The sequence below is a fragment of the Hypanus sabinus genome, chromosome 14, assembly GCF_030144855.1.
Source record: "Hypanus sabinus isolate sHypSab1 chromosome 14, sHypSab1.hap1, whole genome shotgun sequence".
In the NCBI taxonomy this organism is placed as follows: domain Eukaryota; kingdom Metazoa; phylum Chordata; class Chondrichthyes; order Myliobatiformes; family Dasyatidae; genus Hypanus; species Hypanus sabinus.
In genome coordinates this window covers 76,733,777-76,755,039 of record NC_082719.1, presented here as the reverse complement: position 1 = coordinate 76,755,039, position 21,263 = coordinate 76,733,777, and the positions used below count along the sequence as shown (strand labels likewise).

The 21,263-nt window shown below is 41.9% G+C and overlaps 1 protein-coding gene across 3 annotated transcripts in view; it reads right to left on the bottom strand.

Moving 5' to 3' along the window:
- Positions 1-21,263, bottom strand: part of pigo (phosphatidylinositol glycan anchor biosynthesis, class O) — a 65,596-nt gene that overhangs the window by 23,410 nt on the left and 20,923 nt on the right. For all 3 annotated transcript variants that reach the window (XM_059989467.1, XM_059989468.1, XM_059989466.1), the window contains exons 2-6: positions 19,569-19,712; positions 9,670-9,793; positions 5,949-6,108; positions 4,728-4,904; positions 38-1,637 (exon numbers count right to left, since the gene is read on the bottom strand). In XM_059989467.1, the coding sequence (XP_059845450.1) occupies positions 38-1,637; positions 4,728-4,904; positions 5,949-6,108; positions 9,670-9,793; positions 19,569-19,712 (2,205 nt within the window). The remainder of the gene's footprint in view (positions 1-37; positions 1,638-4,727; positions 4,905-5,948; positions 6,109-9,669; positions 9,794-19,568; positions 19,713-21,263) is intronic.

The following is a 21,263-nucleotide window of genomic DNA, read 5'->3' as shown; positions in this document are numbered from 1 at the left end:
TAAACAACAAATGAAATTTCTTACACTGGTTACACACCTATGTTGTCAGACTGTAATGACAGGTTCCTTGCTGTACCATGTATCTCCAGGAAAGTAAATCCTTCCAAAAACAGCAGCAGGAAAGCCAGTGACATTCTCTCATTATGCAGCAGAATAAGCAAAAATGTTAAAAGAACAATAATAACGAGGAGTGCTGCAGAATACACAGTTCCAAGGCCATAAGCAGATACTGCCTGAGACTCATTCTGATCACCATAAAAATGCATTTTCATTGATTGCTGGATCTTACGGTATATCAGTGGGATTACATGTAGGGAATCAGTTTTCATTTCAGCAGAATCTTTGTAAGAAGGAATAAGAGTTTCATCAGACTGTTTGTTGTCTTTCACAAATACAGTGATTGGATTCCATAGCACAATAAAGAAGCCTGTTATTATTAGGCTAGCAACAATTCCTGGCAGAAATATTATTATCTTCTTTTTTAGATCTTGAAGTTTAATGGAAGTTTCTTCTGGAGCAGCATTTACAGCCCAGAAACAGCATAGGCAAAATACAATAAATGGGAAGCCCAAACGTACAAAAAACACAATCAAGTGTGAGCTGTTGAGGTTTCCGTAATGAAGGAACCATTTTCGTACGAGGTAGATCAAGAGTGCAAGTGATGACACTGACAAGATATAATGGAGGTTCCTTTCTTGCCTGGTGTTTAAACTTGACAAAGGTTTGAGGAAGGAAGAGGGCACACAGTTCACAAGTTCTTCACGGCAATTATAAAAGTTATTAGAGAACAGAACACACAGCAAAAAGGTCACCAGTAATCCAATGAGGTAAACAGTTTCTCTTTTATATGTAATTAAACTAGGGTTCCTATGTATATCTGGCACATTTAAACTATAATTATTAAATTTACCATCCCACTTTAGTTTTATGACAGTAAAAGTCACAAGAGATTTCAAAAGGAAAGATACCACTTGTCCTTCACTTATTACAAAGCTATTGGAAAACATCGCTCCACACCGTAACAGCAGCATTCCCAAAGGTACAAAGAACTTCCACAAACTTTGCCACTTCCCTTTAAAGCCAGCACTGAAGCATTGGGATAATTTGTTTGTACCTTGATCATCAATGTACTTAGATCTCCAAAAATACCAATGGAAGCCCAAATGTGACCCAACAGCTACCCAACAACATGCTATTAGAGGCTCCAACCTAATGCCAGATATCAGCATGCAGATATTGACCATTAACCCTGAAGACAGGCCCCAGATAATTGGATAGATAAGAAGTGCTCTGTATAATGATTCAAAAGTTGATACACTTTCAGATACCAAAAAACAATGTACACAAGATGCTGCAAGAAGCAGAATACCACACAGCATGTGCGCAGGGTTGAATCGGGCCCATGTTTCTTGACATGTTTCCTTGGTCTCCTTCAAGTAACGCTGCAATGTTATTACCAGATTTTGCATCCTTGCATGGTGATCTTGGTTAGGAATATTTTTTTCAGAAACCTTTTGGCTTGTAATCAGAGCATCATACTCAGATATTGCAGTGGAAAACAATTGCGACAGGTAACTCAGCTTTTCCTTGGGGAGATCCTTGGCAACTTGAGAGTAGGCTTCCAAAAATTGATTCACCTATAAAATGAATACACGTGCAGCAAATTACCAAGAGCAATGATACAGTATTAACTAGATATCCTTTTAGTATATTAGCAACCATCATTTGCCTTAAGCAATGTGATAAAGTTTTCACAAACTGATAAAATTAATAAAGTCCACACAAAAGTACATAAAATTCAGTAGTTGATTTAAATCTGAAATTGAATTTCTGGTAGACTTCTGACACTATCAGATTTTCAAAGATGACAAAGTAAAAGCTAGCTTTACAATCAGGTTTCACATGACAATTAGATAACACTGCTGGTCTTGCTACCTCTGGGCTCTGAAAAAGAAATGACCAATCCTGACCTTTATCCTGCTGTTAATTTAGAGTGCAGCAAAATATGTTTTTGAATACTTCACTAGAAAGAAATTTAAGCAGACATAATCCTGCTTGAGTCAAGCATCAAAAATTAGCAGCTCTGCACTTGAAAATGACAACCATGAATGACAAAGTCAAATTTGTAATTCGGGATAAAGGTTACACATATAAAACCACGGCTTCCAGAAACGTCTCTGCTGTATTACTAAACAGTTCACTCTGAAGGATTGCTTCATTCTAAGGGAGAGAAAATATCCTTGCCCCATTGAAGGACAATTAGATATTCCTGAATGAATCTGAAATGGTGAGAGTACCAGCAGCTTAACTGTATCCAACATGTCTTGATCTGTTGCAATATTTAATGGTCACTGACAGCATTGACAGGAGTGACAAAATCCCAGGGTTCCACTGTGATTATCCTCAATCTAGCTGTGCAGCACCGCTAATGTGCTAAATGGGACAGATATATCAACAGAAGCTCCAAACAGCACATCCCTGGGAGAGGAAGGATACACCAAGAAAATGTGTTACACCTGGGACAAAGTGCCAGGATAGTGTGACGGTTTGCATGATGCTCAAGAGTTTGAAGTTCAATTACGGCATTGTTCTGTAAGGAGTCTCTGTATGTCCTCCCCATAGAATGCTTGGGTTTTCTCCAGGTTCTCCATTTCCTCCCACAGTCAAGAGACCTACCATATAGGTTAATTGGTCATTGTAAATTGTCTTCCGATTAGGATAGAGTTCATCGGGTTCGTCAGGGGTTGCTGGGGTGGTATGGCTTGAAGCCCAGAAGGCCTACTCCGTGTAATATCGAAAAAATAAATAAATATACACAATTTTAATATGCCTCTAGTGACTAAACAAAGCATAATTGTAAAGCTTCTTTGCCTTCTGTTAAGTGGCTCGTATTTTCTCATTGGTTAACTTTTAACTGCAGTATTGAATAAGTATTTTCCAATTGGATTACTAGTATCTATAGATTAGAATGGAATTTTTCTCAGCTTTATGGTATAAAAGAGGCTATTTTGTGCTAGGTGCCATCTTCTTTCTCTTCTTTATTTCTTTTCTTCTTCTAGTAAGAACTTCTGTTGCTGTTATGTTCCTATCAACTCTTACTAAAATGTTTGTGAAGCAACACGCATTTTGCCTCGTTCCTAACTTCTAAAAGAAACTTGAATTTAAACACCTGAATCCAACAGAACCCTAGAAGTAACTGGTTAGCATGAATCAAGGCAAAGCTTTCTATTGTCCGCGTTCATAGCTTGTACGAAAATATGATGGTGATTGGAGGTTGTGATCATCATCGGGACATCCTTGATTAGCCATCTTCAGCTGCTTTATCAGTAAGATTCCCTCCATTATCAAGACAAAAGTAGTGATATAAGCTAATGATAAAACAACATTCAGTTGCATTTGCTACTCCTCAAAAAATGAAGCAGCCCATGCCTCAATATCGGAAGACCACATATGCATTCAAGCATGTGCTGAAAAGTGGCAAGTAATGCCTGTTATACACAGACAAGAATATTTACAATTAGATTCCAGCCACCATCTCTTGATATTCAACAGAACACCACTACCAAACTCTCACCATCAATATATGGGGGGGGGGGGGGGGGCAGGGGAGATCACATGCAATCAGAAGCAAAAATGGACCAGCCACATATTTACTGCTGCTACGAACAGATATTCAGTAATAAACTCTACAATCTACAATCAAACTCTACAGTCTAACTCTACAAGTCTTTCTACTACCTACTGGTTAGTAATGTGATGGAATACTCCCAAATTCAAAAAGCAACATCTCACCAAAACTCTTTAATATCATCTCCCAATTTCAAAATATCCAAATCTAGAAGGTAAACCAAGCACAAAGAAATTCACTTTCATCCTGGAACCATCATATTAGCAGCAGTATCTACCCCGCAAGGACTGCTGTAGCTCAAAGGATAGATCAATACCAAAACACTTGGGCTTAGCCAACAAAGTTAACCTCATCTGTCACATCCACAATCTGGAAAGAATAAATAACTCAGATCCATTTGCATGTTGTAGATGATACCCGAGAGAAAATGACCCATGCACAATTCTGGCAATTTAATGCGCAGCAATATGTTATAAACTGACTGTGAAGCTTTCTTAATTTTTGAGAAGATTTTGAGATTTTTGAGATTTCTAGTAGTATAATTTTGACTAAGAATTAGAGAATTCACCAGTTATCTTCAAAAAATTACTATCATAACAGCTACAGAACATCCAAAGTTTATACATTATTGTCCCCACATGTGGCACATAAACCATTAGTATACCAGCCTATTTTTAATAGTTTTAAAGTATTCATGTGCTTTGTCCTGTTTGCCAGTATATTACAAATGTAGTCTAATTTATGCACTATAGATGTACAAATCCTGTTATAATGATGCCCTCTCCAACTTATTTTCTCCTCTGCACAAGAGTACTGAAGCATTCAATTCTGTGCATTTTCACAGCAAAAAATTACAGTATACCATATTTTATCAACTTTTTTTTGCAATTCGAAATAGTTTCCTCATTTAGTCAAATTTCCAAATGAACAGAATGAAATATTTGCCTTCTTGCTGTAGAAAAACACTAATCTGGACCACGCCAAGACACACTTATTTTTTCTATTACAGGTCCAATAGAGTCTAAAATCATGGTGTCTGGAACGTGGGGAGAGGAAGCAAGACAGAAAACAATACACAACAGATCTTTTAGTCTTGTACCTGTATGGCATTGAAGCGAAGTGCCTTTGCTTGTTCAAGATCATGATTATCAGTCAGGTTTGGCAAAGATGTAAACATGTCCACAATCACCATGCCAATATTACTGTATGGAATAGGAATGCCAAGTAGAAGAGCTAAGGTTGGTACAAGATCTATCTGAGAGACGACCTCTGGGTCCTAAATGCAAATATATTTTGATGTAAATTTAAGTAGAAAAATACATAATTAAGGGAATGAATACAAATTTCTCAAACAGAAATAAAAATAGACTGTCTTTGAATGTGGAACTATTTCAATGAAAGGAAACACTAGTATTGGCTAAACATATATCTTTTCAGTAGAGCAGGCAATAATTGCCTCTGTTCCTGCATTCCTCCTAATTACTCCGTCGTTTCAAAAGTGCCTTTTCTAACTTTCCACATTTCAGAAGAAAAGTTCAAAGTAAGTCTATTATCTATCAAAGAACATGTACATTCTATATACTTCTGAGATCAATTTTCTTGCAAAAAAATCAATGAAAAACTACAAAGACATCAAATAGTGCAAATACAAAAGAAAAACAAAGTAATGATGATAAGTAAGCAATATTAATATTGAGAACCCGAGTTGTAATCAATCTGAAACTGTACCTCTGCTTTTCACTTCACAGACTCTGCAAACCTGAAATCTGTGTATTGTCCATTTCCTTTTCTAGTCAACCTACTTACTATTTACTTATATATTCAAACTACAGAAGACAGTGACTTGCTTTCATGCCCTGTATTAGGCTAGCGAGACCTAGCAAGGAACGCAAATTGCTTTGAATAGCAATTGGATGGCTACTTGGAGAAGAGCAAGAGATCAAAATAGATTATCTTAATGATGGCTGATATAATGGTGGTTTCAATAGACAAATATGATCCTAAAATTGTGAATAATCTGGTGTAGTTTCAGACAGTTATCACAAAGAACAAAGGGTAAGAAAAAGGATTTGTGACATTGATTTAAGAACTATTCTTTGTGTATTAAAGAAAGCACTAATTTTTCTTACTATTTTGCCATTAAATTTTTATTGTAAAAGAATTTTCCATTACATACTGCATATGTTGGGGGCAATGTGTATTTGATGTGTCTATGTCATAACTAAAAATTTAAATATGTTATATCAAGGAATGAATTGCAGTCACATTTCTGGTAATACGACATCCAGATAAATGCAACATGCTGCAAAATAGTACCTACTTCAACAGCATTTTCCTCAAACATGGGAAACGGACTATAAACAAACAAAGCTGCATCAACTTCGCCTTCACTGTCACCTCCATGATCTCCTGTTTCCGTCATCCCATGATCTCCCATAACCACCAGCAAGGTATCATTTTGAAGTTTTGCAATTAATGACCTGTCAAATACAGAAAAATATCTTACCAGCAAAAGTTACTCTACATTTATTTTTACAATTTCCAACAACTTAAATATTTAAAGTTCCTGGTGCACTTACCTAATAGAAATGATGTAGCTTTGACTTTAAGCCTACCATGCTACTTTGACTTTTTAAGAGCTATTTTGTCTGCATCCTTCATTTCAGACAAGCTAGTTCACCTTGGCTTACTTATCAGTGTCCTGTCTTCACTGTGGTCAGCAAGTCACCTGCTCCAAGGCGGTCAACATTATAACACTTGCCACTTACATACAAATCCAGAGGCAGAGAAGTAAGGGCATCCATGAATTGTGCATGGGCCAGGGGTGCGTGTAGCACCATGACACCAAGCAGACCCCACAGCCCGAGGGGTCCACCAATGGCTGAACCAAGCACCAACCTAGCCTGCTGTATACTTTACAGTCCAAACATGAATGAAAACAAAGTGATGACTCAGGACCATAAAGGCATACAGTATCTCTCAATGTTGCAGCATAATGATCCATGTACAGACCCTGCAGTTCCTATATGCAATTTGACAATGATCTCTACAGGGCAAGCTGTCTCAACGACTATCACCCAGTGGTACTCACAGCTACTGGGATCAAGCGCTTTGAGAGGCTGGTCATGGCTAGAATCAACTCCTGCCTAAGCTAGGATCTGTAATTTGCCTATCAGCACAGTAGGTCTACAGTGGGTGCAATCACACTAACTCTCCACTTGACCTTGGATCGCATGGATATTTGTAATACCTACATCAGGTTGCTGTTTATTGATTAGAGCTCAGCATTCAACACTTAGTTCAAATCAACAAGCTCCCAAACCTGGGCCTCTGTACTGCTTTCTGCAACTGGATCCTTGACTTCTTCGCTGGGAGACCAGTCTGTGCAGATCAAAAATAACACCTCAAAGATGCAAGCTTAGCCCACTGCTTCACTCTCTCTTCACCGATTGTGTGGCTATGCACAGCTTAAATGCCATTTATAAATTCACCGATGACACAATTATTGTTGGCAGAATTTCTGACAGTGACAAGGCGCGCAGGAGTGAGAAAAGTAAGCTGGTTGAGTGGTGTCGCAACAACAACCTTGCATTTAATGTCAGTAAGACCAAGGAACTGATGGGGACTTCAGGAAGGGGAATTCAAGGGAACACACACAGGTCCTCATCTGGTATGGAGGGGCTACTGCACAGGATCAGAAAATACTGCAGAAGGTTGTAAACAGCCAGCTCCATCATGGGCACTAGCCTCCCTAGCATCTAGAACACCTTCAAAAGATGATGCCTCAAAAAGGCAGCATCCATTATTAAGCACCTCCATCACACCCAAGACATGTCCTCTTCTCATTGTTACCATCAAGGAGGTGGTACAGAACCTTAACGATACACATTCAATGTTTCAGGAATGGTTTCTTTCCCTCCACTGTCAGATTCCTGAATGGACAATGAACCCATGAACACTACCTCACTATTATTTTCCTCTCATTTTGCACTACTTTCTAAATATTTTTCTTATATACTGTACTTCTTATTGTAATTTATAGTTTTTATTATGATGCATTGCAAAGTACTGCTGCTGCAAAACAATAAATTTTTGACAAATGCCAGTGATATTAAACCTAATTCTGACATATATGGATTTTGGTAATAAATGGAACATTGTGAATTTTTAAGCACATACATCCAAGTGTATCAAATTACCAGATAATCTATTTCTTTTTAAACAATGTTAATCAAGGGATAAATATTGATGAGGATACCAAGTATCAATACTAATAGCATTTTGGGACCTTTTACATCCACCTGAAGAGAGAACAGGGGCTTTGTTTAATGTCTAATTGAAGTAAAGTGCTTCCAGCTTGAAGCTTAAGCACAGAAGATGTTTCTGGAATTGTAGATTTAAATATCTTGTTGCTTCCAAAAGAGACACGGCAGAATATAAACAAGCTGACAACTCTACACCTACACAATAGTAACTATTTGAGAAACATTCTGTAAAATCCTGCAGGAATATAGCACTAAACAAAAATTGCTTTTTTCATTTATATTCAATGATGTTGAAAATTATACTGAAAAAAATGTGAAATCTATATAATGAGATTTTGAAATATCTGAAGTTTTTTCCTTTTGCAGAAGTAGAAATACAAGTTATATTGATATATATTGAAATTCTATTCAAGGTTCAAGAAAAATTTTCAACCTTCAATCTTGGAAGTTTTATCTGCAGTCATTGGTTCATTGAATTTGTACACAGGAAACTCGTTAGCATAGACAAGAATGAGAAAAGCAATTAAAATCAGTTCAAATAGCTGTCCTTGCATTCTGCACTCTCAGCTTCAGCCAAAAGCTTATCTCGTTAAGCTGTCTGATGATGTGCATTCTGAACCTGCTGGTCAACGTGGACAAAATAGACCCAATAGCTGTTTCCAATGCTGTATGATTCTGTAATCCAAACAAACCAACTTAGCCACAGAATCATCACAGACAATCCGAATACTGTTTCATCTCTTACATACTATTAGCAACGCATTCTGCACGGCAATCAGGATACAGAATTTTAGTCCATTATATTCCATGCTAAGAATTTAGCTTCATGTTAATCAATACTTTGAGTACATTTTATTCTTCTAAACACTTGAGTGGTAAGTTAATCAATATAATTATAAGGAAGTATTTACACATATGGGTTTTATAATGTCTCACTAATTTAAGTTTACAATGGAACAAGCTTCATTGTTTCATGAAGTGAAACTACATGAGATAATGAGGTGAAAAAGCCGATAAACTGTACAACAGAGAGAGGTTGCAATTCTGAACCACTTGTTTTCTTCTAGACTGACAGGGATTGAGACCAGTGGTAGGGAACAGCCTAAAAACATTCTACAGTACTAGTTAAACCAGAAAGATCTAGTTTTTTAGGGTCCTGTGAGGAAGAGGGGGTAAAGGAAAAATTTTTGCTAGGCTCTTGGCCTGTTTACTTTGTGCTTATATATCCAAGTAATCCAACAAGACAAATAATACCAGGCTTACAAATGTTTGTTTAAAATAATATTTTAATAGTAATAATTTTTGTTTAAAATAATAAGATTTATTTTTAAAGCTCTTAATGGTCTGGGACCAGAGTATACCACAGAATTGTTTTATACTCCTGCTCAAACTCTCGGGTCTTCTTCTAGTGGTCGCATAAATTTAAACAATTTCCCTCAAAAGATAACTGCCAGGTCAGCTTCATTGACTTATGCTCCTGGACTGTGGAAATGAGTACCTAAATCTACAAGGAATGTAGACTCAGTTGACACTTTTAAACACCAGGTCAAAACCTATTAACTTAACCTTGTTTTTAACTAACAACTTTTTGTCTTTTATTTTTATTTTTACATTAATTTCATGTTTGCACTTGATCCCATTGTAAAGCACTTTGAACTACATCGCCTGAATGAAAAGTATTCTAAAGTTATTATTATTAATTGCGACAAAGCAACACTCAAACCCATTATGTTGGCCTTCAAAATTATCTAATTGCAGTCCTCACATAAAGCATACCTCAGCATCTGGTTCATCTGATTGAGTTTTTCAGCCATCATTGGGTGGTGAGGCCCATATCTATGCCCACAGTGGTCAACTCCTAGAAAGTGTGCTATGAGTACATCCCATTCGCCAGTTTCCACTATAAGCAAAGTAGAAAGCATAATATTATAGTCAAGATAGAGCAACTGCAATCTATTCTTCCAAATCAAACGCAGATAAAAATAATTAACTATATAAAGTTAAAAACTTACAAAAACTTGTTAATGAGACTTACGAAAATCAATAAATTACTCAAACTGGAAGCCTGCAATAAAAACAGATAATGTTGTGGATACTTAGCATGTCAGGCATGTATGTGGAAAGAAACAGATGCTTTCTATTTACATTTTCAGCTTTTATTAAAGAGATGTCCCATTGAATAATGAAGTTAGCATAGTGCCAAAATGAATAGAAATGGAAATCCCAAGTTGAGGAAAACCACTACAAAGCATAAAGGAATATTAAGATACTGGATAATGCATTCCCCCCCAAAACACACACAGCAAATCTATCACCAAATTCATAATTACAGGCTGTAAAATTTACACGTGAATGATAAACATGGTTCGTCACCTAAGTGTTCATGACAAACTGAGAAAAAAGTTATGTATTTAAATGAAATACAGGATAAATTAGAATACTACCAACTGAACTACAGTACAATAAAATGTTAGATCCTAATAGTTATCTTTGGAGGAATTCGTTCAGTGTATGCAGCTATGTTCTTTTGATTCACTGTGATTTAACAAAGTCAATGCAGACACCTAGAGCAGATAATGGATTGCCTGCATACAATGCAGTTACATTCTTCCAAACTTTCATTACCATTGTAATATTCAAGATGACTGCCGATACTTTTAAATTCTTCATAGTTCTTAACTTGTTGAAGTAGTGAAATAGTTTCATCTTCACTCCTGGCCATTTCTGGCACCTCCAAGCCCAAATGCTTGTGACCGCAGTGAGCAAAGCAGTTCGGAATTGTCTTGCAGTTTATTTCTCACGAACTATCAGTGATAAATATCTGTGCTTTTTGAACACAACTGATGCTATTTTTAAAAAAGTTTGCTCTAATCACAGTGTAGAGTCTAAAAGCAGCACAAATGCGCTGACAGAAGCTAGTTGGAATCTGTTCATCAACAGTCCACTACCCCAATTGAGCTGCATGTCACATATAAATGAAGGGAGTCCTGGTAATTTTCTCCATTAGCTTTTATTCTTTAAGAGTTGTCCTAAATAAGTGGCCATTCTATTTAATCAATGGCTCAATTAATCGGAATCTACTGTACTTCATTGCAGGTATCTGTAAGCTGGCACAATGTACAAATTACTAATGCTGACTGACATAAAAGTCCGATTATTCACTTTCTTTAAGGAAGTACATCACTTCATATGGTCCATCTAAGAATCTTGTCTGTGATAATAGAGGGTGCATACTGCCTGGAGGTTCATGACCAGTGGTGTTCCACGGAGATCTATACAGGGACTCTGCACTTTGTGATTTTTATAAATTACACTCAGAGCCTGCACAATGCTGCCCTGCATGGTGCTGATTCATTACAACAGTTATTCAATTCTTTATTGAATGGTTTTTAAAAAATGACAAATATTCATTCTAAGCAACACTTAAAGCTATTCAAGAGCAGTCGCTATTACAGTAAATGTCCAATCAGCCAATGAGAAAAACGTACATTCTGAGTCACTCACAGCCAATCATGTATTAGTTCACACTCTGCCTTCCCCACATGCGTAAATGATCTTGCTCCCCTGCCAATTTTCCATTTTTTTCCACCCATAATGTCTGGAAAACAGCCTACAACTTCCAGTGAGGGTAGTACGTCTAAGATATCTAGGAAAAGCATTAGCACTGGATGTGAAAGGCATTTGCAAGTGATAAGGCATTTGGAAGCTGGTGAGTATCAGGATGATGTTGAAGAGTTACTGCATTCTCATGGTGAGAGCCTTAATAATGAAGAGCTTCGAAAATTGGCAGAGCAACACATCCTAGGACACAGATGGATAAAAGGAAACACCAACAAGAAATCTCACCGCAAAATTCCTCAGCACAAGCATCGCCACAATCACACAAATCATGGACCAGTTCATCGTTAATGACTGTGACTGGGAGTGAAGCAATAAGGTAGAGAGGCGCTCTTGACATGATTACCTGCTACCGAAAACTACTTCATGAGAGGAAACTTAAGAAAAGGCAGTCAAATCTCTACGCCTACTTGAAGAAGAAGCCAAAGTTAGAGGACGACCCACAGCCTGGCCCTTCCTCTAAGATGTAACCATGTCCTGCTTCCCTCCACTGCTGCTGCAATGTGTTGCTGCTCCACTGCTGTAAAGGGTAGGCCTATTTGTGTGTTGGATACTCCATGAACTACTGTGTATACATAAAATTATATCTCAATATCTTAGGTTTGGTTTTCTTCATCAGGCACACATGTCCATTTACATTATGTTATAATGACTCCGCACAGCACTGATTTACATGGCATTCCACCTCCGAAGAACACATCCTCAGCTTTAAGCAAGGTCTGAGTGTACTTCGATGAGGAAGTGGAAGGGTGGGTTAGTTCATTGTGGTTCAAGAGCCACAAAGTAATATTGTAGCTCTATAAAACTCTGGATAGACCACACTTGGAATATTGTGTTCAAGCAATATAGTTGAATTTTAAGGTGATGGGAGGAAAGTTTAGGAAGGATGCCAGAAGTAGTTTTGTTTAATACACAGTGTGTGGTAGGTGCGTAACATGCTGCCAGAGGTGATGGTAGAGGAAGATACATTAGGGATATTTGCGAGTCCTCCACTTTCCTATCATCCACATGCCTATCCGGAGAGTCTACCTGGAAGGGAAGGGCTAGAGTGATTTTAGAGAAGGTCAAAAAGTTGGCATATCATGGGCCGAAGGGCTTATACAATACCGTACTATGTTCTGTATATAACTGATGTCATGTATATTTTAAAAATCCACAATATATTTCTAACACCACACAAACAAAATCTTCAGTCTATTCATCAACCCTGACAAATTTGTTCACTTGAGCTTTAAGGCTGTGGGTACAAATCTCACCAGAGACGAAAGCATAACAATGGTATCCTAATCCAGTAATGAAGACAATTCATGCGATATCTTTCAGATGAGATTTTAAACTACCAGGGAAACACAAAAGATTGAATGACAATTTCAAAGAGCAGGGAATCTATCCCCAGTGGTCCAGTCAATTTCATTTTGTGACTTATTGTCTTATTACCAAACTGCTGTTTGTGGAGTTTGCAAAGGATGAAATGATTACTAAAACTGGCTATAAAGAACTTTAGAGCATCATGACAGGCACATTTTTTCCTTTTTTAAAGAAAACTGACGTGAATTATTAGTTCCATGAATTTAGATTTGATAGAGCTATTAAGGTATATTCTAGAGATATGGAATACAGGTAGTCCCTGGGTTACGAATGTCTGACTTACGGACAACTCGTATTTACGAATGGACTGCCATAAAGCCTATTATATTAAAAATTCATCGGATCCAGTAAGGAGAACGCCATCTGCCTTTTTAAATCAGATCCCACTGCCGTTAACTCTGTGTTCAGTGTGTAACTTTGTATTTGGCTTAAATTGTTCTTAGCAAGATTCACCCTGACCCCCTTTTCCAGTCAGCACCGCCCCACTTGTCCCATTTAACATGTTTCAGTGCAGGTGGACTTTAGGACCCAGGGGAGCTCCGGACCTGCCGCCCGCAGCTGCTGCTGAATCCGCAGTGTTTCTATTCCGTTGATGGATGTGGTAAACGAGTTAAAATTATGGACTGATAATTCCCATCTCCTGTTTATTTCTCTTTCTGCACAATTATATTTACAGGGACTTTACTATGTGTGTGTAATCATGCCTCCAAAGCGTAAATCCGATGCAAGTACTGGTGATGCATCAATGAGAAGGAAAACAATCATGATTGAAAATAAAGTGGAAATAATAAAGCATCTGGAAAGAAGTGAAACGTCATTGGAAAAGCATTAGGCTACAGCCCTGTCCTGATGAAAGCTATAATTATTACAAAGCAACGCAGTGGTTTAACTATTGAAATGGAAAGGCTAGATAATTTGGCTAGATGATCAAAATCAGTGTAATTTGCCTATTAGCCTTACTTTAGTGCAAGAAAAGGCTGGAAGCCTTTTCAATGATTTAAAAGCTGCACGTGCAGTAACTGAAGGCGATTGTGATGAAGAATTTGTTGCCAATAGGGGTTGGTTCAATCATTTCAAAGTGAGGGCAAATTTACATAATATTAAAGTGCAAGGTGAAGCAGCGAGTGCTGATGTAAGTGCTGCGAGTGACTTTCCTGAAATGTTGAAAAAAATTATTGAGGATGGAGGTTATTTGCCAGAAAAAATATTTAATGTACATGAGATTCCCTTATGCCTGTAAGGACCTACATTTCGAGAGAGGAAAAAAGTGCACCAGGGCATAAGGCATCGAAGGATAGGCTAACCTGTTCCGACTTAAGTACAATTTTGACTTAAAGACAGACTTAGGAATGGATCTCGTTCATAACCCGGGGACTGCCTGTATAGCAATTACTAATTCGACCTAGGTACTGGAAAATTATATGTATCTTAAAGGAAGCTTTATGAATGCATTGTAACTATAGAAATCGTTGTGCTGTTACCTTTGTTCTTTGACATATAAAAATGTGATGTACCGTTGGGTCAGGAAGTGACTCCAAGTGCTGCCAGCTTGTGTGTGCGAATAAAGATTGTTATATACTACCAGCTACTGTCTCTCCAGTGGCTTTCGTTGACAGTCACAATGGAATTAACTCAACTTCCAGCACCAAGTTGTGCCATTTTGGTGAAAACAGTATTCAAAGATTTTTTCTGTATTGAGTTATTGTGAAGGACCCCACGCACCCGTGCCCTCATACAAACTCTTCTCCCTCCTGCCATCTGACCAAAGGTACCAAAGCATTCAGGCTCTCACAACCAGACTGTGTAACAGTTTCTCCCCCCTAAGCCATGAGACCCCTCAATTCCCAGAGTCTAGTCTGATACCAACTTTTACACACACACACACACACACACACACACACACACAAACCAACCCCCACCACCTGAACACCACTCCACTCCCTTTGCAATTTTTGCTCATTTCTTTCTCGATTCCTGCTAAAACATTGTTTACATTTACATAATTTGTTATTATATTGTAGCGGTGTGCTACACACAGCACTGAAATAACAACACGTAGTCGGTGAGCTGCAGTTGCGAAAGAGGTTTATTCAAGCTTCACGGCCTCGTTTTAAAGCCTTCTTGTTCCCGCCCTCCCCGGGCTGGAATGCTGTAGGGGGCGTGTATTCACAGTCCTGTCCCGTGCGCGGGCTTTTCCCCTTGCTGGTGAAGCAGGCTTGGCGCCCTCTTTGGGACCAGCCTCAATGCTGGTGCGGGCCACTTTGTCAGCTGGCAAGTGGGTCGCCACATAACCCCCCCCCCCCAAGAACCAGCGATACACCCCCCCCAATGTCCTCAGTCTGGGTCGGACTCTGTTTGGGAGGTCTGCCTCTGCGCCGCGGTGCCTGAATCTTGACTGGCTGCGCCAAGTCCACATGGGCCGGTTTGAGTCGGTCCACTGTGTAAACCTCTTCTTTCCCCCCAATGTCCAGCATGAATGTGGACCCATTGTTTCTGATCACTGTAAACGGCCCCTCGTAGGGCCGCTGTAGCGGTGCCCAATGTCCGCCCCGTCGTACGAAAATGAACTTACAGTTTCGCAGGTCTTTGGGTACGCAGGTCGGGTTCTGTCTATGTTGTGAAGTGGGTATGGGGGCCAGGTTACCGAGCCTGTCGTGTAGTCTGCCCAGGACTGCTGCGGGTTCTTCCTCTTGCCGCCTTGGGGCTGGTATGAACTCTCCTGGGACGACCAGGGGTGCGCCGTACACCAACTCGGCCGACGAGGTGTGCAGATCCTCTTTGGGCGCCATGTGAATTCCAAGCAGGACCCAGGGAAGCTCGTCCACCCAGTTAGGCCCTTTGAGGCGGGCCATGAGAGCCGACTTCAGGTGACGGTGGAAACGCTCCACTAGTCCGTTCGACTGTGGGTGGTAGACAGTTATGTGGTGCAGCTGTGTCCCCAAAAGGCTGGCCATATCTGACCACAGGCTAGAGGTGAACTGGGCACCTCTGTCGGAGGTAATGTCGGCCAGTACACCAAAGTGAGATATCCAGGTTGCAATCAGTGCTCAGGCACAAGATTCGGAGGTGGTGTCGGTGAGCGGGACCGCCTCTGGCCATTTTGTGAACCGGTCCACAATAGTCAGGAGGTGCCGCGCTCCTCGCAACACTGGTAGGGGGCCCACAATATCCACATGAATGTGGTCGAAACACTGGCAGGTGGGGTGGAACTGCTGCGGCAGTGCTTTGGTGTGCCGCTGCACCTTGGCTGTTTGGCAGTGCATGCACGATTTGGCCCATTCACTGACCTGCTTGTGGAGTCCGTGCCAAACGAACCTGTTGGCTACCATCCAGATGGTTGTCCTGATGGAGGGGTGCGCTAAGTTGTGAATGGAGTTGAAAATGTGCCGCCGCCAGGCTGCTGGGACGACGGGGCGGGGTTGGCCGGTGGTGACGTCACAGAGTAGGGTCCTCTCACCCGGGCCTACGGGAGGTCCTGGAGCTGCAAACCAGAGACTGCGGTTCTGTAACTAGGGATCTCCTCGTCTGCCTGCTGCACCTCCGCCAGCACTTCATAGTCTACCCCCTGGGACAGGGCTTGGATGTTAGGGCGGGAGAGGGCGTCCGCCACAACATTGTCCTTTCCCGAGACATGCCAGACATCCGTCATGTATTCAGAGATGTAAGACAGATGTTGCTGCTAGTGGGACGACCAGGGGTTGGATGCTTTCGTGAACGCAAAGGTAAGCGGTTTGTGGTCTGTGAACGCGGTGAAGGGCCTACCTTCTAAGAAGTACCTGAAATGCCAGATTGCCAGGTATAGCACCAACAGTCCCCAGTCGAAAGCACTGTATTTGAGCTTGGGTAGTCGTAGGTGTTTGCTGAAAAACGCCAGGGGTTGCCAGCGACCCGCGATGAGTTGTTCCAGCACTCCACCGACTGCCGTGTTAGATGCATCCACTGTGAGGGCTGCAGGGACGTCCATTCTGGGGTGCACTAGCATCATGGCGTTTGCCAAGGCTTCTTTGGTTTTAATGAAAGAGGCGGCGGACTCCTCGTCCCAGGTAATGTCCTTGCCCTTACCTGACATCAGGGCGAACAGGGGGCACATGATTCCGGCTGCTGAAGGGAGGAAGCGGTGGTAGAAATTTACCATACCCACAAATTCCTGAAGGCCTTTGTTTGTGTTGGGTTAGGGGAAATGGCGCAACGCTTCTACCTTGGCGGGCAGAGGGGTTGCCCCGTCTTTAGTAATCCTGTGGCCCAGGAAGTCGATGGTGTTGAGCCCGAACTGGCATTTGGCTGGGTTGATTGTTAGGCCGTACTCACTCAGTCGAGTGTAGACTTGATGGAGGTTGGACAGATGCTCCTGACGACTACTGCTGGCTATGAGGATGTCGTCCAAATAGATGAAAGCGAAGTCCAGGTCGCATCCCACCGAGTCCATTAACCGCTGAAACGTCTGTGCGGCATTCTTTAGGCCGAACGGCATGCGGAGGAACTCGTAAAGATCGAACGGGGTGATGAGTGCCGTTTTGGGGACGTCGTCCGGATGTATCGGGATTTGATGGTATCCCCGACGAGGTCTACCTTGGAGAAGATCAGTGCACCTTGTAGGTTTGCTGCAAAGTCCTGAATGTGCGGCACAGGGTAGCGGTCCGGTGTTGTAGCCTCGTTCAGCCTGCGGTAGTCACCACATGGTCTCCAGCCCCCTGTTGCTTTGGACACCATGTGCAGGGGGGAGGCCCATGGGCTGTCGGACAGCTGTATGGTCCCCAATTCTTCCATCCTCTTGAACTCCCCCTTCGCCAGTCAGAGCGTGTCCAGGAGAAGCCTTCGAGCACGGGCGTGGAGGGGTGGTCCTTGTGTCGGGATGTAGTGCTGTAAGCCGTGTCTGGGCATGGCTGCCATGAACTGCGGGGCCAGAACCGATGGGAAATCCGCCAGGACTCTGGTGAAGTCGTTGCCGGACAGTGTGATGGAGTCTAGGTGTGGGGCCGGCAACTGGGCTTCACCCAGGAAGAACGTTTGAAAGGTCTCGGTGTGGACCAGTCTCTTCCTTAGCAGGTCGTAGGCTGTGAGCTCGCAAAAAATCTGCTCCCAGGAGCGGTTGGGCTACAGCGGCCAGTGTGAAGTCCCATGTGAACCAGCTGGAGCCGAACTGTAGCCACACCGTACGGGTGCCATAGGTCCTTACTGTGCTGCCGTTCGCAGCCCTCAGGGTGGGACCCAGTTCTCTGTTGCAGGTGTCGTAACTCATTGGAGGTAAGACGCTGATCTCAGCTCCGGTGTCGACCAAAAAAACGGCGTCCCGACTGCTTGTCCCAGACATACAGGAAGCTATACCGATGGCCAGCCGCCGTAGCCATCAGCGGCGGCTGGCCCTGGCATTCCCCAGGAACTTACAGGGTGGGCTACAGCGGCAGGCTTCTGTGCCCCACCGCTGGTGGTAGAAGCACCAGTGTTCATTGGTCTCCTCACCCCTGCCTCTGGGGTTAGTGGGCTCTGCGGCGGGGCCTGGTCTGGTCTGCTGCTGGGAGCGTGGCATGGTGATCTGTGCGACGGACGCCCCACTCTCCTTCTTGGCTTTCCACAGCACGTCTGCCCGGGCCGCCACCTTCCAGGGGTCACTGAAATCTGCGTCGGACAGCAGCAGGCATATGTCCTTGGGCAGCTGCTCCAGGAACGCCTGCTCAAACATGAGGCAGAGCTTGTGTCCTTCGGCCAAGGACACCATCTCATTCGTCAAAGCCGACGGTGGCCCGTCCCCCAAACCATCCAGGTGCAGTAAGCAGGCAGCTCGCTCGTGCCGTGAGAGTCCGAAAGTCCTTATGAGCAGGGCTTTAAATTCTATGTATTTGCCGTCCTCCGGGGGCGACTGTATGAACTCCTCAACCTGGGCAGCTGTTTGCTGGCCGAGAGAGCTCACCACGTAGTAGTAACGTGTGGCATCCGAGGTTATCTGCCGAATGTGGAATTGGTCTTCTGCTTGCTGGAACCATAGGTGAGGTCGCAGCATCCAGAAGCTTGGCAGTTTTAATGAAACTGCATGAACAGATGCGGCGTCGTTCATCTCTGGTTCAAATATCATTTGGGCCGTCGGGGTCACCAATTGTAGCGGTCTGCTACATGCAGTGCTGAGATAATGACATGTAGTCGGTGAGCTGCAGTTGCGAAAAAGATTTATTCAAACTTCGCGGCCTCGCTTTAAAGCCTTCCTGTTCCTGCCCTCCCCGGGCGGGAATGCTGTAGGGGGCGCATATTCACAGTCCCGTCCCGTGCGCAGGCTTTTCCCCTTGCTGGTGAAGCAGGCTTGGCGCCCTCTTTGGGACTGGCCTCAATGCCGGCATGCGCCACTTTCTGAGCCGGTTCGAGTGCGCTGGGAAGTGGGTTGCCACAATATTGTAATTTGCCCTTTACTGTGTCTATTCTCTTGTTTATTAATTATTGTACTGTCTTGCACTGTTTTGTGCAGTTTATGTAGTCCAGTGTAGTTTTGTCTAATGAAGTCTAATGTAGTGAAGTCTAATTCAGTGAAGTCTAATGTAGTTTGGTGTTGTTTCATGTAGCACCACGGTCCTGGAGGAACATTATTTCATTTTTACTGTGTACTGTACCTGCAGTTATGGTTGAAATGACAATAAAAGCAACTTGACTTGACTTAATAAGGTACAGATGACTGGTTATTGGGATACTGAGCAATTTCTTACCTGTTGTGAAAATATGTTGAAGAATACCATCATCCACTGTATGAAGGTCTCTCACATTGAATGAAGTAAAGGGGAATGATCTGTAAAACTTATTTGGAAACAGTCCTTCCCAAGTGTCATCTCCCATGAATATCACTTTTTTCTCTAAAGTAACAAAACACAGATAGAAGTCATGTAATTAATATGTTAAATAGAAAATGCATATTTTCATGCTGCATTTGAAAAACAAGAAACTGCAGCTGCTGAGAATCCAAAAAAACAGAAATGTTCAGCAGCAGCCAATGACAGAAATAAAGTGAAAGTTTTCAGTCAATGATCTCAGCAAGATTAGAAGTCAAAAATGTTTTAAATTCAGAGAATGGTGTGAAAACAAAGATTGTGATAGATAGAGATTAAATAGCATTATCATTAATCACAGCTACTTCTTCCTACAGAAGGTGTAGATGATGAATAAGAACAGAAGTAAGAGGAAAATCTGGAACTGTGATATTGCTGGAAATCAGAAAAAGGAACATAAAGCAGATCAGGTAGCATACATAGAGAAGTTAATGTTGTTAATGTTTCAGGGTGATGACCATTCATCCACAGCCAAGTTCTGATACAAACGGAAAGTCAAATTATCAACAAATTCAGAAAACAATTTAGTCAGAGTGGCTACTTTTGATTAAAGGTCTTCAGGAGATGTGTTACCCCTACTCCTTCCCTTATTCCACAAATTAAAGTGTAGGTCATTCTGTCCCTCTTGCCTGCAGAGGCATTTACAACAATCAGGGCTGACTTTATAAAGGTAGTCCCCGAGTTACAAACGTCGGACTTACGGACAACTCATACTTACGAACCAAGGAAGGAGAATGCCGTCTACCATTTTAAGTCGGATCGCAACCCCGTCCACCATTTTAAGTCATTGCCATTGACACTGTGTTGAGTGTTTAACTTTGTATTTGGCTTAAATTTTTCTTAGTTAGATTCACCCTGACCCTGACCCCCCCACCCCCATTCCGGCCAGCTGGTGGCGCAGTGGGATCAGCGCCAGGCTTGAGTACGGAGGTTCCTGTGTTCAATTAAGTGACAGACCGCTCCCATGCCGGATTGATGTCGATCCAGTGACTCCCATACCATCCGTGCTGGGTTGATGTCGAGCTCGCAACTCGACCTCGTAAAAAAAAACTGCCATCTCCAGTTTATATTCCCACGCGGAATATTGTGCAGGATCAAATACCCAAACCCAGCACAGCCCCCACTTGTCCCATTTAGCCTTTCTCAGTGCGGTGCAGTTTAGGACCTGGAGAATTCACTACAGTGGTCCTTAGGACCCAGCGGACCTCGGAACCCGCCGCCCGCAGTGTTTCTGTTCCGTTGACGAGAAGCAATCGTGACTGAAAATAAAGTGGAAATAATAAAGTGTTTGAAAAGAGGCGAAACACCATCGGTCACTGGAAAAGTGTTAGGCTGCAGTTGGTCAACGATCGGAACAATTTTAAAGGATCATGGATAAAGTGAGAATAATGGAGCATGTGAAAGGCACTGCCCCGATGAAAGCTACAATTACTACAATTATTATAATTGGCTTAATTATTGGAATACATACATTTCTTAAGTGTTTTATATGCATAGAAAGGTAAAATATATACTATATACTAAGACAAATGTTTGGCTAACTGACACTAAATAATACCGGATGTACTTGTTCCGACT